This window comes from Canis aureus, chromosome 21 (genome assembly GCF_053574225.1).
Source record: "Canis aureus isolate CA01 chromosome 21, VMU_Caureus_v.1.0, whole genome shotgun sequence".
NCBI lineage: Eukaryota > Metazoa > Chordata > Mammalia > Carnivora > Canidae > Canis > Canis aureus.
Window position 1 is genome coordinate 39,536,846 of NC_135631.1, and position 17,268 is coordinate 39,554,113.

The following is a 17,268-nucleotide window of genomic DNA, read 5'->3' on the forward strand; positions in this document are numbered from 1 at the left end:
CTACCCAGCTGCCAGTGTGGGGGCTTAAAAATGGAGATCTGATCACATCACCACTCCACTTAACACCCTTCTGATGGCTCCCCAAGGAATGGAATGTCAAGGCCAAGCTGTATAACACCCTCCCCAACCCCCAACAAGGCCTCTTCACCTAGACAAGCTCTACCTCCTTACTCAGTTTAGAGATTGGCCCCTCCAGGAAGCTCGCTCAGATGCCCCTACCCTCAGGTAGTACGCCTGTGTTTCAATAACATCCCCGAGTATTAGCAATATCATCATTTTATATCATAAATAACTGCTGAGATGTCCACTATAATACATATGAGTCCTGGTATCCGCTTATTCCTTTTGCATTAGAGTTCTACAATTAGAGTTCTACAGCAGATATTCAATGAATGTTTGTTGAATAAAAGTACAGTGAATAACTGAGCTACTGGGGGTCCACAGGAAACCATTTTTGGCTAAATGCTGAAATGCTTTGGTTTCCTGCATTTGTTTTCTTTTTGCCACTTGGTTGTCCATCTCTGAATCAGAATAAAATCAGCAAAATGGAAATCACTGAGTATTTAATATAGAGAGCATTTAATACAGGGAACTGGAGGTACAGTTGGTGCCAGACAGAGCTGAGAAGCCAACAGGGGCAAGTGAGGAAACCAGAGTTGAGCAAAGTGGGGAAGACACCACAAGTCCAAAGCTGGGGGGCTACTGGGAGGAGACACTGTTGCTGGTGCCCAGGTGCCAGGGTCATAGGAGGGCCTTCTCCCGGGAGCTGAGTCACTGAGGTTGGCCAATATGCACTTGAGACACAAAGGGAAAGGAAGGGATACCCTGTATTATCTCTGTTTCCACTCTGATTATTTTGCCAGGCTCTGCCCCTAAATCTCTAAGGAAGCCAGCAGATGCAGGAGGCTGGTATGCAGGCTGCAGAGGCTGCCTTGCCCGTAAATCAGCACAGAGTAGTGTCAGGAAGGGGCAGGGATTTGAGGGGGTGACATCCCAGGACGGCACAATCTCTAACCAGCCACCACAGGACACAGCAGTTCTTCAACAGATCCCCAAATTATCCCAATGCCTAAACCACAAACCTGGGAGCCTGCTGTAATTACGCCCAATGCAACTCTTGAAATGTGATCTGAAATCCCAGGGAGGGGAGGAATGATGTAAAAACAATATGAGCATTCTGAAGGAACCAAATTTTTACTCTCAGTGTGGTACTGAGAATAAAAAGAAGGAAAGAAAGGAGGGAGGGAGGGAGGGAGGGAGGGAAGGAAGGAAGGAAGGAAGGAAGGAAGGAAGGAAGGAAGGAAGGAAGAAAGGAAAATGAAGGCTACTATTCTTCCGTGTGTGATGATTCCACATACCGCTCAGCGTGAACAAATATCACTCTGGTTATTGGGTAGATACTAATTTTTACAACAGAACAGAACTTATTTTTAAAACTGGATCCGGTGGGCAGGCTTCATGTTGCCAAAGAACAGGGAGGTTCAGGTCTGTAAAACTTCTGGTACTCACTAAACCCGTTAAAAAATCGCAACCCAAAGCACCTGGTACTTTCCGCAACCGCCACCCCGCCAGCACTCCATGCATAATGATCATGAGGGAGTAATTGCATTGCCAAGTGGAGTCACAATTATTTTCCAATTAGGTGACAGAAACCCAAAGCTCTGACATGAAGCCAAACGGCAATTCTCACATGGTGGAGAGTGGAAGGTAGACGGTGATCCGCTTCCAATTCTGGAATCGTTCGGAGGTGTAAGTTGAACTTTCCGTGTAGTGCAGGCAGCCAATGGTTGGAGGCACACACTCTTCAGTGACCAGGTGCCAGTCCCTGCCGTTGTTTAGAGAATACTGGAGCTGTACACTGTGGGAGTTGCTGAAGGGCTTGCTGCAGCCCATGCTCATTTCAAACTGCAAGAAGGTTGATGCTGACACATGAAAATCCCAGGTCTCTGCATAACGAGGTTTTCCTACAAAAAAGGAAAAGTTTAATGGTAGCCTATAACTGTTCTCTCCTTGCTTATTTTGCATTTGTGCTTTGTAACGAACACTTTCGGTGGCAAACAAAAAATGATGTCTTATCTGAAGTGACTCCGTCTCGCAATAATAGCTTTTATTTGGTTAGAATAGACTTGGACACATGGAAGGCAGCTAGTTTGAAAAGCGTTACCATCTTGAGGCATCTTATATCTGCAATTCTGCAAATTATGAAACACAGGGAGGTGTTCAAAGAGAGATTTTATGGCTCTGCTTTGAAGACACCTGAGTTAGACCACACGAAGGACAGTCCTAATGTAAGCTGCCACTGGACCTAACAGGTTATCTTGGAGGTCAACCCAATTCTTTTTTTTTTTCCAGAGTCTCCCTCAGCACAGGCAGTTATGTATACATTTTTGTATTAGAGTCTCCTCTTGGGTTTTAGTTCATTTAGTCCTCTAGTTAATTAAATATTCTCCCTTTATCTGGTGAAAATATATACCTATGTTTTCAGTGAATATGAGAGCGGTGTCCATAGAGAGACAGTCAATACCAACTTGACCTCCCTGGATTCGGTACCAGCTGGCTTGCAAATCAATGGAGCCATCAAATTTGTCTTGAAACCCAGTTTGAGAGCTGTCATTCATTCCTATAAGGACATCATCCAAGGCCCACTGGGCTGAATGTTTCCCTGAAATCAGATGAATAAAGGTGGTTAGAGAGAGTTCGTTATAGAGCCTATCAGCATCTTTATGACTGTGATTTTAAATCAAATTATCCAGGAAACTGAAAGCAAATTAAGATGCATATGGTACAATGTGGCTTTAACTGCATGTTCTCAAGGCCACCAGGAAGGGTGGCGTGAGCAGTAACTTGCCATGTTGGGGCTGCCACCATCGAAAAGCTGTAGCGGGGGTTTTCGCCTCCCGTGGTAGGTCAATGGAAATGATCTGTGGCTCCAGAAATGACATGAAGTCCAACTCTCGAAGCAAATGCCAGAGTATCCCGTTGTCATTTGAATACTGAACAACAAGCCCTGAGTTAAAAGACATAAATCCAGTTACTTGGACAGCTTTCCTAGAGGCAAGAAAGGCAAGGAACAGTATTTTTAAAATGGCAAGACTGCAGCAGAAACTTCAAATTGCATCTCATAGAACGAGGGCACATTCATCTAACGTCCAAGGAATGAATTAGCAGACCTGAAGTCTCATCAATTCCTTGACAGTTTCTAGGGCACCAACTCCCAGGAAAGGGAAGAAGATGGAAAAAAAAAAAAAAAAACCCGTAAGTTCTTTTAAAGACTACTCAGCTTTGTATGAATGATGAGTAGTTTGGTAAAGGGGACATAAAAAATCCACTCCAGATCATGTATTTGAATTTTATATTGTGTCCTGAACATTCCCAAGTCTCATATATCATTATTAGACACTCAGAAGAAATGTCTCAATCTCCTCAGCACAAAATCAAGTGGTGCTCTTTTTTTGCTGAAGCGCCAGACAGGAAGCATGGCCCAATCTGAAATTCTATTACACAGAAGAAAATCCTTTCACTGGCACTTCATACTGTATCAGACTTTGGCTACTGAAGACAGAATGAAGTCAAATTACTAAATAGCAAAGCAGAAAATTCACTCCCCTTCAATATTAGTTCTACTTTCCTTTCCGTGTCGCCCTTTCCCTCTTTACCCACCCCCCTTACCCAATGTCCCTCCACCTATTACCAGAGTGACATGATTTAGGGACCTGCCCATTAAAGTTATAGGACCATATATGCTGCCCTTGCTACGTCTCCTGGAAACTTTTTAATTTATTTATTAATTTTTTTAAGTAGGCTCCATGCCCAGGGTGGCTGCAGTGCCGGGCTTGAACTCACAACTCCCAAGATCACGACTTGAGCTGAGATTAAGAGTCAGATGCTTAGCTGACTGAGTGACCCAGGTGCCCAGACACTTTTTTATGCTAAAAGAGGACAGGGAAAGGGTAAGCATGAATGCAAAAAAAACCCAAAAAAACAAAAAAACAAAAAAAATTTTGAGAATCAACAGGATATCTATTATGTATCTATGTGTCTGTCTATATATCTATGCATCATCTATTCATCTATGTATGTATGTATGAATGTATGTATGTATGTATGTATCTATCCATCCATCTATCTATCTGTTGCTATTGATGGGAGGGGCAGAAGGCTTTCTTGGCATCTAATTACCTATTCCATAACTGTTCCCAAGACTGGTACTGCATACTCATAATTATGACTGGTGATACTGACGTACTTTCTGAGTATTCACAGAAATTATGTTCAGTAAAGGTGTATTTGTTATACTAATTTTGTTATATCTTAACCTTTTTGGAGAATTTTAAATCATTCATGGTACATACAGTAACTTTTTGATTTTCCCCATCATTGGCTGATGGGAATATCTCAATCCTTTTATCATGCTGGGTAACTAAGAGTTTACTAAAATTAAGTTTCAGGAACTATTAGGATAAAATATAGAAGCAAAAGAATGCCTTTTAAGGCTAGTTGTTAGCACATGGAATTATTGTTACCACATCTGACAAGGGAGGATGCCAGGAACAATAATGACTAATATGCAAAAAATCAGAACTCTCAGGAAAATTAATCTTACCAGATTTAAAATAGAAGAAATCATCATTTATAATGAGAAGATAAAGATAGCTCAAAGAATAGGAACTCTTTAGGGAGAGAGCATGATGCATAGAGGTGTAGAGATTGGCAGTTAAAGCTTCAGTGGGTGGCTGCAGATCCATGTGTTGGAGGAAGAGAGTTACAGTAAAGTTCATGAAGAAAATGGAAGGTAGTCTGTTTCTCGTCTTTATTCTAGTTAAGTTGAGGAATTTCTGGCAAAAATCCAGTCCCCAACCTTTAATGTTTGTTCAAAATATGTCCTATTTGCTTTTAATGTGATTTTGGGTGGCTGAGAGAGCAGACACTTCAAAATTTAGTTTTTCTTGTGACTATTTTTGTTGATACGGTTTACATTTAATAAGATGAGAGAGAGAATAGTTTAGGTAGTTATCTATCTGGGGTGTGTGTGTGTGTGACCTATTCAGAAGGTAGATTACAGAACCAGAAAGGAAGCATCATGAGAAAAAAAAAAAAGTCTCACTGGCTAGTCCTTTCTAGTACCTTCTACTCAAAGTATGGTCCAAGAACCAGCACCGCATCACCTGGGAACAGGACCTACCTGTGGTGGTTTTAAAACCTGTCCACAAATTCTTTGACACTCTTCCCTTCAAAAAGTGGAGCTTGGGGCACCTAGGTGGCTCAGTGGTTGAATGTTTGCCTTTGGCTTGGGTCGTGATCCTGGGGTCCTGGGATCGAGTCCCTCATCGGGCTCCCAGGAGGGAGCCTGCTTCTCCCTCTGCCTATGTCTCTGCCTCTATCTGTCATGAGTAAATAAATAAATATTTTTTTTTTAAAGTGGAGCTTAATCCATCTTTCTTTTTTTGAGTGTCACTGGACTTAGTAGCTTGCATGCAATATATAGAATAGGATAAGAATGACAGTGTGTGATTTTTGAGACCAGGCCATGAAAGGCTTTGCACTTTCTTCCTGTTTTCTCTCATGGTCCTCTTGCTTGAGCAAAGCTGGGTGACAGGTGGTAAGGATGCTCAAGCAGCCTACAGATAGATTCACCAGGAAGAAACGGAGGCCTCTTGCCAACAGCCATGAAAGAGAGCGTATTAGAAATAGATCCTCCAGCCCTGCTTGGGTCTTTAGATGCCTGCCCACCTCCTGGCTTTTATCTTGCAACCTTATGAAAGATTCTGAGCCAGAACCACCCAGCTAAGTTGCTTCTGAATCCCAACTCACAGAAACAAGAAGATAACTAACATTTGTTGTGTTAAGCCACCCAGTTTTGGAGTAATTTGTTCTACAGCAAAGCACCCCAGTCTGGCTGAATCAGAATCTGCCTTTTAAAGCTTCCTAAGGGTTTCTGCCTGCAGGCCTCATTAGCCTTTTTAAGAGTATCACAACAAGGTCTGCTGAGATTAGGGCCCAATCCCAAACAACAATAAAGGAGGGCCTCCCAACAATGAAACAAGGGAGGAATGCAAGAAAGGGAAACAGCAGTCTCCATATTTTATATAAATTGCTGAGCCCCATTAGCTGTGTCATCTGGCACACTGCACATCTGAGAAAAAAACCAAGCCATTTTAGCTCATCTACTGAGAGTTTTGGGCATGTACATTTCTCTCTCTAAATTACAATTCCATCTGCATGCTGCCCCGTCTTATTGAAAATAGCCTAATTTTGATTTTAATTCCAAATATGTAAATTAATGCTTCAGCTTGAGCAAGTAAAAAATCTTTACTGGAAGAGATTGGTTTAAGGATTTAGGCAGATTTACATTTTAACAACCAGTTTTCAATAAAAGGCTGAGAAATGCCTGTGGGATGTGAATTACGTGGCTAGCAAGGAGTTCAATAGCTCAAGAGTAGTTGAGAAAAAGTTACTTGTTCCTAAGGGAATTTGTTCGGTAGGGCCAACTTCATTTTTCTTTCCTTCTTTCTTTCCTTCTTTCCTCCCTCCTTTCTTTCTTTAGATTTTATTTATTCATGAGAGAGAGAGAGAGAGAAAGACAGAGAGACAGAGACACAGGCAGAGGGAGAAGCAGGCCCCATGCAGGGAGCCTGACATGGGACTTGATCCCGGGACTCCAGGATGACGCCCTGGGCCGAAGGCAGGCGCTAAACCACTGAGCCATACAGGGATTTCCCCCAACTTCACTTCTATATCAAGTAGATGCTTCCCAGTATACTCTGGTCAGTTTTTTTTAAAGGTTATATCCACAGAACTGTAATTTTCAGAAGAGTCATGTACACACAATTGCTATATTGTTCCAACCACCAAGTATTTTATAGTAATTTTATGACAAAGGTTAAAGAAATGTTAAAATGTTCTACCTCTCCAATCAGAAAATAAGGTCTTGATGCCAAGGACCCTGTCTTCTGTATATAGCTCAAAGCTCCTGCCTCTGCATGGGCAGAGTACATGTTCTATAAATATTTATATGTTTTGAACTACTTATTATTTCTGTAGGGTGATCTTGTAAAAATTTAAATCAGATTATGTCATCGCCTGGGCTAAAAAGCCTTCTGTTGGTGTCCATGACACACAGACTGAGACCCCATCTCCCTACCATGGCTAGCAACGCCCTGAATGCCTGGGCTCCTGCCCCCATTTCAACGATTCCCTAGCCACACTAGCCTTATTTCTGTTCTCCAACATCACAATTCTTTTCTACTTCGTGGCCTCTGCTGTTTCTTCTGACTAGAAAACTTTCCCTGAGCTCATTATGTTGCTGGCTCCTTTTCATCCTTTAGATTCCAATTTAAATGTTTCTTCCACAGTGAGCCCCCTCCCAGACCACTTTATCTAAATCAAATCACCCAATCAGCAGCTGTCATCTCATCAGCTTATGTATTTCCATCTAGCCCGTCAATCTAACCTCTCAGTTATCTGTTTTCTGACTCCCTTCCCCAGAATGGAGGTGCCCTTCCGGGAAAGGGGTTTTGTCTGCTATGGTCATGAGTGTCACTCTGGTTCCCCCCCTTCTGGCACATGGTGGTTTGGACTTCTTGTCCCCTTCACCATCTTCTCTCTTTCCCCCTGCCACATGGCTGGCCACATCCAGAATCTACCCAGCAGCTGCTTCACTATTCTGGGTGCTGGAATAAGAACCTCAGATGAGCCTCGATTAAAGTGTAGCACAAAGGACAAATCTTTTCTGTTTTAACCCACTGAGATTTATTTATTTTTTAAATTTAAATTTAATTAATTAACATATAATACGTTATTGGTTTCAGACGTAGAGATCAGTGATTCATCAGTCTTATATAACACCCAGTGCTCATTATATCACGTGCTCTCCTTAATGTCCATCACCCAGTTACCTCATCCCCCCACCTGCCTCCCCTCCAGCAACCCTCAGTTTGTTTTGTATGATTAAGAGTCTCTTATGCCTTGTCTCCTCTTGTTTTGTCTTATTTTATTTTTCCCTCCCGTCGCTTAGGATCCCGTTTTGTTTCTTAAATTCCACATATGAATGAGATCATATGATAATGGTCTTTCTCTGATTGACTTATTTCGCTTAACACAATACCCTCTAGTTCCAACCACGTCACTGCAAATGGCAAGATCTCATTTTTTAAAAATTTAATCCACTGAGATTTAGAGATTGTTCATTGTAGCAGCATAACCCAGCTCATCATGACTGATGTGTCAGACATTTTGTGACACTATCTGTAGCCTAGAACATGTTTGGCTTAGAGCAGATTATTTATTTTTTTTTTAAAGATTTTATTTATTTATTCATGAGAGAAGCAGAGAGAGAGGCAGAGACACAGGCAGAGGGAGAAGCAGGCTCTATGCAGGGAGCCTGACGTGGGATTCAATCCTGGTCTCCAAGGTCACGCCCTGGGCTGAAGGCGGCGCTAAACTGCTGAGGCACCCTGGCTGCCTTAGAGTAGATTCTTAAATAAACATTTGTTGAAGAGATTAGGGAATGCAAAATGGTTTGTAAAAGTCTTTAGACCACTGCTTCAGTAAATTGATGATCTGGGTAATTACTAGACTAAAAGTACTGAGATACTCAGAAAAAGTCATGAAAGCTTTAGTTAGTGACGATATGGCCGAGCATATTTAGGACGGATCATTACAGCTATTAGTAGCTCCACTAACAGATATGGTTTAAGCCAACATGTTATACACAGTTATGCCTGAAATAATAACAAACTCAGAAGCTACAAGACTTGTCACACACCATCCATGAGATCAAGGTTTGGAGGAAGATCCATCTGAGAGGTCCATGGATTCTGTGCTGGGAAAAGTTGCATTCAGGGTTCCTTAGGGCATCCCATCCTATCTGCAGAGCTCCTGGAGACCATTTATATATGCCACAAGTATTTTGTATTTCTTTCAGAACTGAATCCCTGGGATGCCTGGGTGGCTCAGTGGTTGAGGGTTTGCCTTTGGCTTGGGTCATGATCCCGGGGTCCTAGGATTGAGCCTCACATCAGGCTCCCTAAAGGGAGCCTGCTTCTCCCTCTGCCTATGTCTCAGCCCCTCTCTCTGTGCCTCTCTCTGTGTCTCTCATGAATAAATAAATAAATCTTAAAAAAAAACTGAATTTCTGAGACACAAAATGGTCAGGATGCCTAGACAAAGCAGAGTTCTGGGCAAGGAGGGAAGCAGTATGCAGGTGGTCAAGACATCCATTCTGGAACAAGCATCAGTGGTTCAGTCTCTGCTCATCCACTTACTGACTGCATGATCTTGGGTAAGTTACTTGACCTACTGTGCCTCAGTTTCTATAGCTGTGAAATAGGACTAATAATGCCTATGGCAAAGAGGTATGAATGAAAATGAAATGAATGAACAGATAAAACACTTGGAATAGTGCCTTGAATATAATATGTGCTTAGTAAAAGTTAAGGTTTATCACCACCAAGAACTGTTTCTTCTACCAAAGGATGCTAATATCACCAGAACATTTATGGGCAGGAAGCAGAGTCTATTTGCCCAATGCAAACAGGCTTCTAGCCCCACACTAAATGTAAAAGGCTCTGCTATTTTTTTCTATTGAAACTTATAAAGAAACAGCATTCCTTAAAAAACACACACTTTGATCATAAATATACCTTGATCAAAACAAATATACTGTGATATGATCCATAAGCTTTTCATTTCAGGCTTAAGGATCTAGATGAGGAACCTAAAAGATCATGGCTCTACACAGCTAGCCATTTAATGATGAAGAAGAGAGAGAAGAAATGATGCAATGTAGTGTCTCAGTTTGCAAAATCCTGGCAAAATTTTGGGAAGAAAGAGAACTAATTTGCCCAAAGTAACTATAATTTCTATGGAAATACAGCAGCTTACCTTCATTTCTAGCTCTTGGTTTGATGCAGGTAATTCCTGAAGTTTTACTTCCAATCTGTATATAAAACTGAACAAGTCTGGGGAAACAAACAAACAAACCAAACTTCAGTTTACTTACAAGTGGGTAAGTTCAGAAGATATTTAACCTTTTGCATTTTGACACATTAAAAAAAAGGTTCTGTAATTCTGAAATATGACTTTTAAACACAAAGGGCATATGAGCAGAAACTGCATAGATTATATAGTCAGCTAATTCTGCAACCATTTTAAAAGGTTAATTAATAATTATTAATTTTATTCTGTAATAATGGTTTAAGCAAAAGGGAACAGTTGAACTCTGCCTCAATGCCACAGTCTGATGTAATTTAATGAAATCACTGAAATGCTCATTCCTTAAATTGGGATAATACTATTCTTGGAAATTCAGGATGAGGAAAAATCCAACATCAAGAAGCTAAATGCTACATCAGTGTTGGGCCACATAATGACCTATATTACTGATTTAGACTCGGATGGTTTAATTTTTCACAGCTGACACTCACTCAGTGTGATGTAAATTAGGCCTCAGTCCACAGTAAACCAACTGAGAGGGCTATGTGACAGGTGCACCTCTGTGAGAACTCAGAAGGGGAAAGAAAGTGAAGGCAGAAAAACCATGACACAGAACCCGAGTTTACTGAGGACAAGGTCTAGAAATTCCAAATATTTCTTCAGTTTCCTTTCTTCCAATTCTTAAATAATTTAATTGAGAACAATACAAAAAGCACAATTTTATTTTAGGCGTGCTACTACTTCATTTGACCTTAAAACCAAACAGTTATTTATTTTACCAGTAGGTGTCAGTGTAGGTATTTAAAATTTCTGGAGCAGTTTTTAGTAAGTGAATACAAATAAACTTTGATAAACGGAATGCATCATTTTTGGACACAGAATTTAGAGTTGAAGAAAAGTCTTTGTTTCATCTGGTATATATAAAAGTAATACCAAATAGTCCTCATAGTAACACAGAACTTTAGAAAACCAAGCTGACATACATTAGGCACACAGACAGTGATGTCTGTAGGCTGATTAATGAATTGGGGTAGAAGTTTTGCAGAAACTACATTATTATGGAGTTCAAGTTATGCTTCATTTTTACATAACAAAATCTATATAGAAAAATCTTACTATGTAAGTCCTCAATAAAAGAACAGTTTTAAAAAATTTTTTACTTTTTAAAAAAGATTTTATTTATTTATCCACGAGAGACACACACAGAGAGAGGCAGAGACACAGGCAGAAGGAGAAGCAGGCTCCATGCAGCCTGACGTGGGACTCCATCCAGGATGGAGTATCCAGGATCACGCCCTGGGCTGAAGGCGGCGCTAAACCACTGAGCCACTCGGGCTGCCCAGAACAGAGAGTTTTAGATCAGATCACAAAGCATGGTAAATATAATGCTCACAGAGAAGTGTACCAATAAACTATTTACCTGATATTCCTGGTGTCCAGGGGGACAGTCCTCGCTTCCCTTTTGCCAGGGCCATTGAAGTAGAGAGATTTGCCATCATTAAGTGTTCCGCAGCCGGTTCCAACCTGGCCTCCAGTTATCTTGTACCATAGAGGGCTGAGCTTCCCCTCAAACCTATCGAACATCTCACTGTGATTAGGGACATTAGACACACAGGTCCCTTGTGCAGCTTCCGAGAAAGGAAACACATAGGAGAGAGGCTTTGTTGAAATTGTTACACATTAGAAGGTACATTCAGAGCATGGGCTAAGGAAGCCTTTCCACAAGTGTTAGGGGAAGGAAACTATGTGGAAATCTGTATCCCACAACTGTCTGCCCAAAATACGGTCATAGCTACCCATCATCAAAAACATTATTCCACCTCTATAATTTTTTATTAATAGAGAGACATTAGGAACCACAGATTTCTGTGGTTCTTGTTCCTAAGAGTACGTGTGCAAACTGAGAAATAGATTTTGTCCACCACAAAATTTGCTCCTTTGTTGTCCTTTTATCAGAGGATCAATAAGGAGAGTTAATCCTAGATTTTCAAAAAACACCCCTGAAACCATGAGTGGCAGTGCTCTCCACAGAAGGCCTGCAACAACATATGTTTGTCTTTGGTCATGCGCCAGATAAAGGGCAGAGCACTGAAACTCTGGGAAGCATCAATTTGAAGTTGCCTCTAGGAAAAACTCTGAAAGAAGATTTTGAAGCTTATAACATTTTCTTTAATTTTACTCTTTAATATCAACTCCCTTTTTATTTTTGCTTGTAACAATAGCTAAGGATGACTTAATCAGAAAATATTTCTCTTATAAATTTCTCTTTTTGGCAGTCTTGAATTTATCATTTCTTACACTGATTTTTACTTTGCACATATAAAATTACATTTCTTATAAAAAGCAATGTAAAGTACAGAGAGCCCCTTGTATAGCCAAGTGGTCAAGTAAGAGCTTAGGTTTGAGTTTTAGAGAATGCCTCACCAGACTTTGAAGCCTAGCTTCAGCAACTCTTCTCTATGTGCCCTTGAAGAGTTACTAAGCTTCTCTATGTCTCAGTTTCCTTAAATATAGACAAGACAATAACAGCATGTACTGTGGCACAGGGTTTTGTTAGAATTTGGGATGACGTAAAAAGCACTTACTATAGTGCCTGGCATAAAGTAGACAGAAGGCAATGTTAACTACTATCACTATTACTAATAAATAAATCTCCCTTAGGGTGTGAAATTGGTGTTACCATATTTTTTTTTTTTTGTTGGGAAGCTCAAAACTACAAATTATCTTTTAGCACCTCAAATGCCTGGGTGGCAAATTCCTACAAGTAGGACTTAAAGAAGAATCATCTAAGAATCTATTTCCCTAGAAGAAGTAACATGGAAGACAGTAACTACAGAAGGATATTTTGCAAACAAATCATCAGACACATGCCTGCGGCCTTACCAGTATATCCCAGGTCACAGAAACACACCCCTGAGACACAGTCCCCGTGGCCACTGCAGTAACTGGGACAAGGCTCAGATATGTACACTCCATCCAGACCAAAGGGAGGCACATTCTTCTGTGAGCTGCTCTCCTGAATCCACCGGAATCTGGTTTTACTATTGGGAAAAACAACACACGTGTCTCTTACATCAATACTGTGGCCAAAAGCACTGAAATATAGAATGGCTCAGAAAAATTAAAGAAAGGTTTCATGCTTATTTGAAAGTCATGTCTGCTTGGTTGAACACTTAATAATGTTCATGATAAGGTGTCTCTACCAGGGCTTTCTCAAAACCTGTTGATTTCCTCTTCAGCCTAAATGTTTAAACACCAAGAGGATATCAGGTACAGAAGACTTTTGATGCTCAGAAACATATTATGGGTAATTACTTGTATATTTTCCATCTCATAGGCTTTTAGTAATAAAAACCAGAAAGGTATTCCTTTCACATAATTAACATTTCATCCTTCCATTGCACTAATTTTATGGGCATTTTCAGAAGAGGCTGTTTAGGAATTTTTGAGACCATCAAATAGAATATTCTTTGTTAGGATATATAAGGGGACTCTGGCTATTTGCCACTGACATGATTCTGGCAGGAAAGAGTTAAGTTTGTACTGACAGAGCTCCTCCCACCTGTTGCCTTCCTCTTCACCTCTCAACTTCAAATCCCTAAGACACTCATTCTATGAGCTCTTAGCAACCATTTGGACTGCCAATGAATACTGGCTACTGCCAATGAACAAAAGACGGACCTGGTCCCAGTACTTTAAAACCCTGGAACATCAGTTGTCTGGGCTGCTGCCCGGTACTTCTTCTCCCACAACAACAGTCTCAAAGCTGCCAAACTAACACTGGTTCCAGTCGCTTTCCAGTCTTTGCAATCCTCTCAGCACATCTCTTTCTTTTCAAATATATGGAAACCTGCACACATCTATAATATCCCACCAGAAAAACACCTCTTCCTTCTCAGTTCTACTGACATCAAGGAAGGAAGATGGATTAGGTTATCTGGAGTCCAATTAATTCTGCTGCCAATATTTATAGACTTTTGAATGAATTCAGTTTCTTCATAAAAGAGGGCAAAGAATCTTAAAGATTAATGAAGACTGTCAAGGATAACTAGAGACAATGTTGGTTCCTTCTCCTCTCTATTATTGTTGAAATAATACAGCAGTGTCAGAATGCATTTCTTTATAGCTTTTCAAATAGCTTTGATTATTTGGCAACACAGAACCATAAACCTGGATTTCTTTCTTCATTATTTTAAGTTACCTACTCCTGGCAAATTTGTGAAATGTAACCAACAATGTTGTTTATGAGATTGAAGTGTTCAGAGACTAATCACTCATTCATGCAAGTCTTAGCACACATTCTTCAATGTGTTAAGAGGAAAGTGAACACATCCTTTATTTCCTGTAAAGTGAATTCGAAATATATTGGTTTTATTTTTTAAGGCAAAAGACAACTGAAATCAGATTAGAAACACAGAACAAAAGCAAAAAGAAAGAAAAAAAAGAATACACAGTGGTTGTGCCATGAACCTTGGGAAAATTCCCCCCATTAGGGTTGTTTGGTTATTTAGGTTGTGCAGATGCTTTTCCTCTCAAAGGAAGGAAATGGAATTGATGACAGTAGCTTTTGCCAACTGCTGCTTTTAAGGAAAAAGGTAAGGCCTCTGGGCCCCTCCCAAAAGATGGTGTATATCTGATAAAAAAGGAAAACAAGCCAATTCTCTGATATGAGTCTCCTTGGATTGGAAGTCATTCTTGCCTCTTCTTTTTGTGTTTCTATAATATAGAGAAACATGGGTTTGCACCTCTTGCTCCATGGAAAGTAAAGAAAGAGGTAGGAACAACTACCCTTTACCCTAGGTTCTCCCATATGGGCCAGATGAGGGCACCTATCAACTGCTCTATTTCATGGAAGAGACAGACTCAGGTGGAGGCCCAGCAGCATTCAGAAGGTTGAAGAATCCCACCTTTAGGTAGAATTCTAGATGCTTGGTAATGTGATTGTGGAAGAAAGGAAAGTAAAACCCTTTGACCCCTCTGTTTCTTGGGGTCCCTATAATTTTCATAACAATAAAAGAATCCAGGTCTGGTCAGGCCAGAGAGAAGAAGTACTCCCATGTCTAAGTCTCCTATAGACCCAAGAAGCAGAGGGTACTGTTAGATATTTGAGAATGTGAAAGACGTTGGGGGCTTAGCATTAAGGAATCCATATTTAAATAAAGTAAAACAAAATAGAACAAAACAAAATGATGAATTATTTGGTTAATAGGGTGAGTCCAGGACATGACAAATCCTAGTTAAGAGTCCTAGCTGAGAGTCCATATTTCAAAGCAAAAGGGCAAGAGATTGTATTTCTTTTCCCTTTTTAAATCTCTGCTACATGGTTTTTAATTTAGTAGGTGCAAATTGAAGCAAGAAAGTTTTCACTGAGCACAACACAAACAAGTCTTGGATTCATTTTAATTTTCCCAGTTGTGTCTGGTTCCTGATGACTACTGCTTGCTGTCCGGTCTTACTCTCCCACCCTGGTCTTAGAATTGAGCACAAATAAATCAGAAACTCAGGGTTGCTGGAATAAGAGAAAGAACTAGTAAAAAATTCACTAAAAAACTGTAGTCATGGAGAGACCACCAGAAGACGTATGGCCAAAGTGAAGTGGGCGCTTCATTTCTTTCTTGAAGAAATAGCTGGTTTCTGATGGTTTAAAGTTTTTCTGCCTGTTTCTTGAAATGTCTTCTAATTCCTTGCCTAAGAGCTATTTTTTTTTATAATAGGATACCTGTTCATCAAACTGTTCATCACTTCTGATCTTTGCTTGAAAGCCTCTTTTTATGCCAGCAAAAATCCACTGTGCCTGGAATCCCACATGCTCCTAATTTAAACACCAGGTTACAAGAGACCTGGCATGCAGAGAATTTCTTGATTCAGCACCGTGAATTCATCATTCTTTCTACATTAGGATATTCGATGCTCACTACAGGAATAGCTTTGTCAACTGAAGACTGGATAACTCTTATCCTTGGACTAGCTCTTCTCTGGGTACTGATACTCAACATGTGAATATGATGGTAGAGCAATAGAGAAGGTTAGTTGAAGACAAGCAAAGTATTATGCTGTCCACCTAGACAACCCTGATTACTACTGCTATTGAGAAGTACATAATCCTAGAAGAGCATCTTTGACCTGATAGTCAGCAAGATCTGGGAAGGATTGGAGGAGATAATGACTGGAGGAAAGACAGAGTTTAATTTTACATAATTTTACTAGAAATAAGCCATAATGTGGCTTGACCATTCAAATCATTGAACAATACTTCCCCTTTGTCTTGCTTTCCCAGATGAGGGAAAAAGTAGAAGGTAAGACTCTATCTCTGACTCCTTTCCCAATTACTTTTGTTCACAGGATGCCTGAGCAACTAGGAGAATAGGCTTCTATAACTTCCTCTTCCAACAGCACATTTGAGAGTGGTGTTACACTGGCCTCTCCAACCTAGAAGATTCCTGTGCACCTACTTGTTCTGTGCAGAGGTGGCACAGGTGACAGTGGCAGTGGAAGAGATATTCTGCAGATACTAAGCAACTATATTTCTAGCATATTCATTCCCTAAGTCCCCCCTACCCCTGCCCCCAGAGATATCAACATTTTGCATTCTGCATAGGGAACCTAGAGTAGGCTACATGACATGATACATTGTATGGTCAGGGATGCTGTTGAGTGTCAGGGGTATACCAACATCTATCTACCGCCACCAATGTCTCTCCTTTGCAGGCAAGAGCCAAGAGAATGACTATGAGGACAAAATGCTCCTTTGAGAAAATCAGCTTAGAATTATTTGTGAAAGAGCAATGTTCTAGTAACTATTATAAGCATGTTGCCTCGTGGCAAAATAGCTCCCAATTTTAACAATTTTCACACTTAGAATTCTCAGCTTTCCAACACTGCATTTGGAGATAGTGGAGTTGAACATATTGCAACAGAAACAACAGAACAGTTCAACAGTTCTTAAAGGGGAAACATATTTACTATTCTTTAGTAGAGAGCTCTTTGTCCTGAATGCCATCAGCCAGAAAGCTGGATGGTATTCAAATTAGCCAGAAGCGGGACTCTAATGAAGACACTTTCTTCTTCCAAGAGCTGAGGTCCAAGACAATATTGATACACTGGGAGCTTCAAAATACTTCTCACTTTGTGATATTAAAGAAAACCTTTATTTCTCACATGTGGCTTTACCATGACTTTCATAGTGATGTTTTGTAGCGCCTCGATATTCTAGTCATTGCAGGAAATACACACCACCTGCTGCTCCTCAGCTTCATGGCAAGCCGTACTATCTATTTGGGAGAGCTGTGGTTAGGTCAAAGTTTCGGAAAAGCATCAGGGTGGAAGGCAGTGGTG

At 40.5% G+C, this 17,268-nt stretch overlaps 1 protein-coding gene across 2 annotated transcripts in view; it reads right to left on the reverse strand.

The window, feature by feature from the left end:
* The window catches only part of RELN (reelin), a 498,583-nt gene that overhangs the window by 84,812 nt on the left and 396,503 nt on the right, over positions 1–17,268 (reverse strand). For both annotated transcript variants that reach the window (XR_013360335.1, XM_077863957.1), the window contains exons 29-34: positions 12,817–12,974; positions 11,354–11,561; positions 9,883–9,959; positions 2,849–3,007; positions 2,474–2,662; positions 1,691–1,964 (exon numbers count right to left, since the gene is read on the reverse strand). Coding sequence is in view for 1 of the 2 variants with exons in the window: in XM_077863957.1 (XP_077720083.1) it covers positions 1,691–1,964; positions 2,474–2,662; positions 2,849–3,007; positions 9,883–9,959; positions 11,354–11,561; positions 12,817–12,974 (1,065 nt within the window). In the remaining variant the exon portion in view is untranslated. The remainder of the gene's footprint in view (positions 1–1,690; positions 1,965–2,473; positions 2,663–2,848; positions 3,008–9,882; positions 9,960–11,353; positions 11,562–12,816; positions 12,975–17,268) is intronic.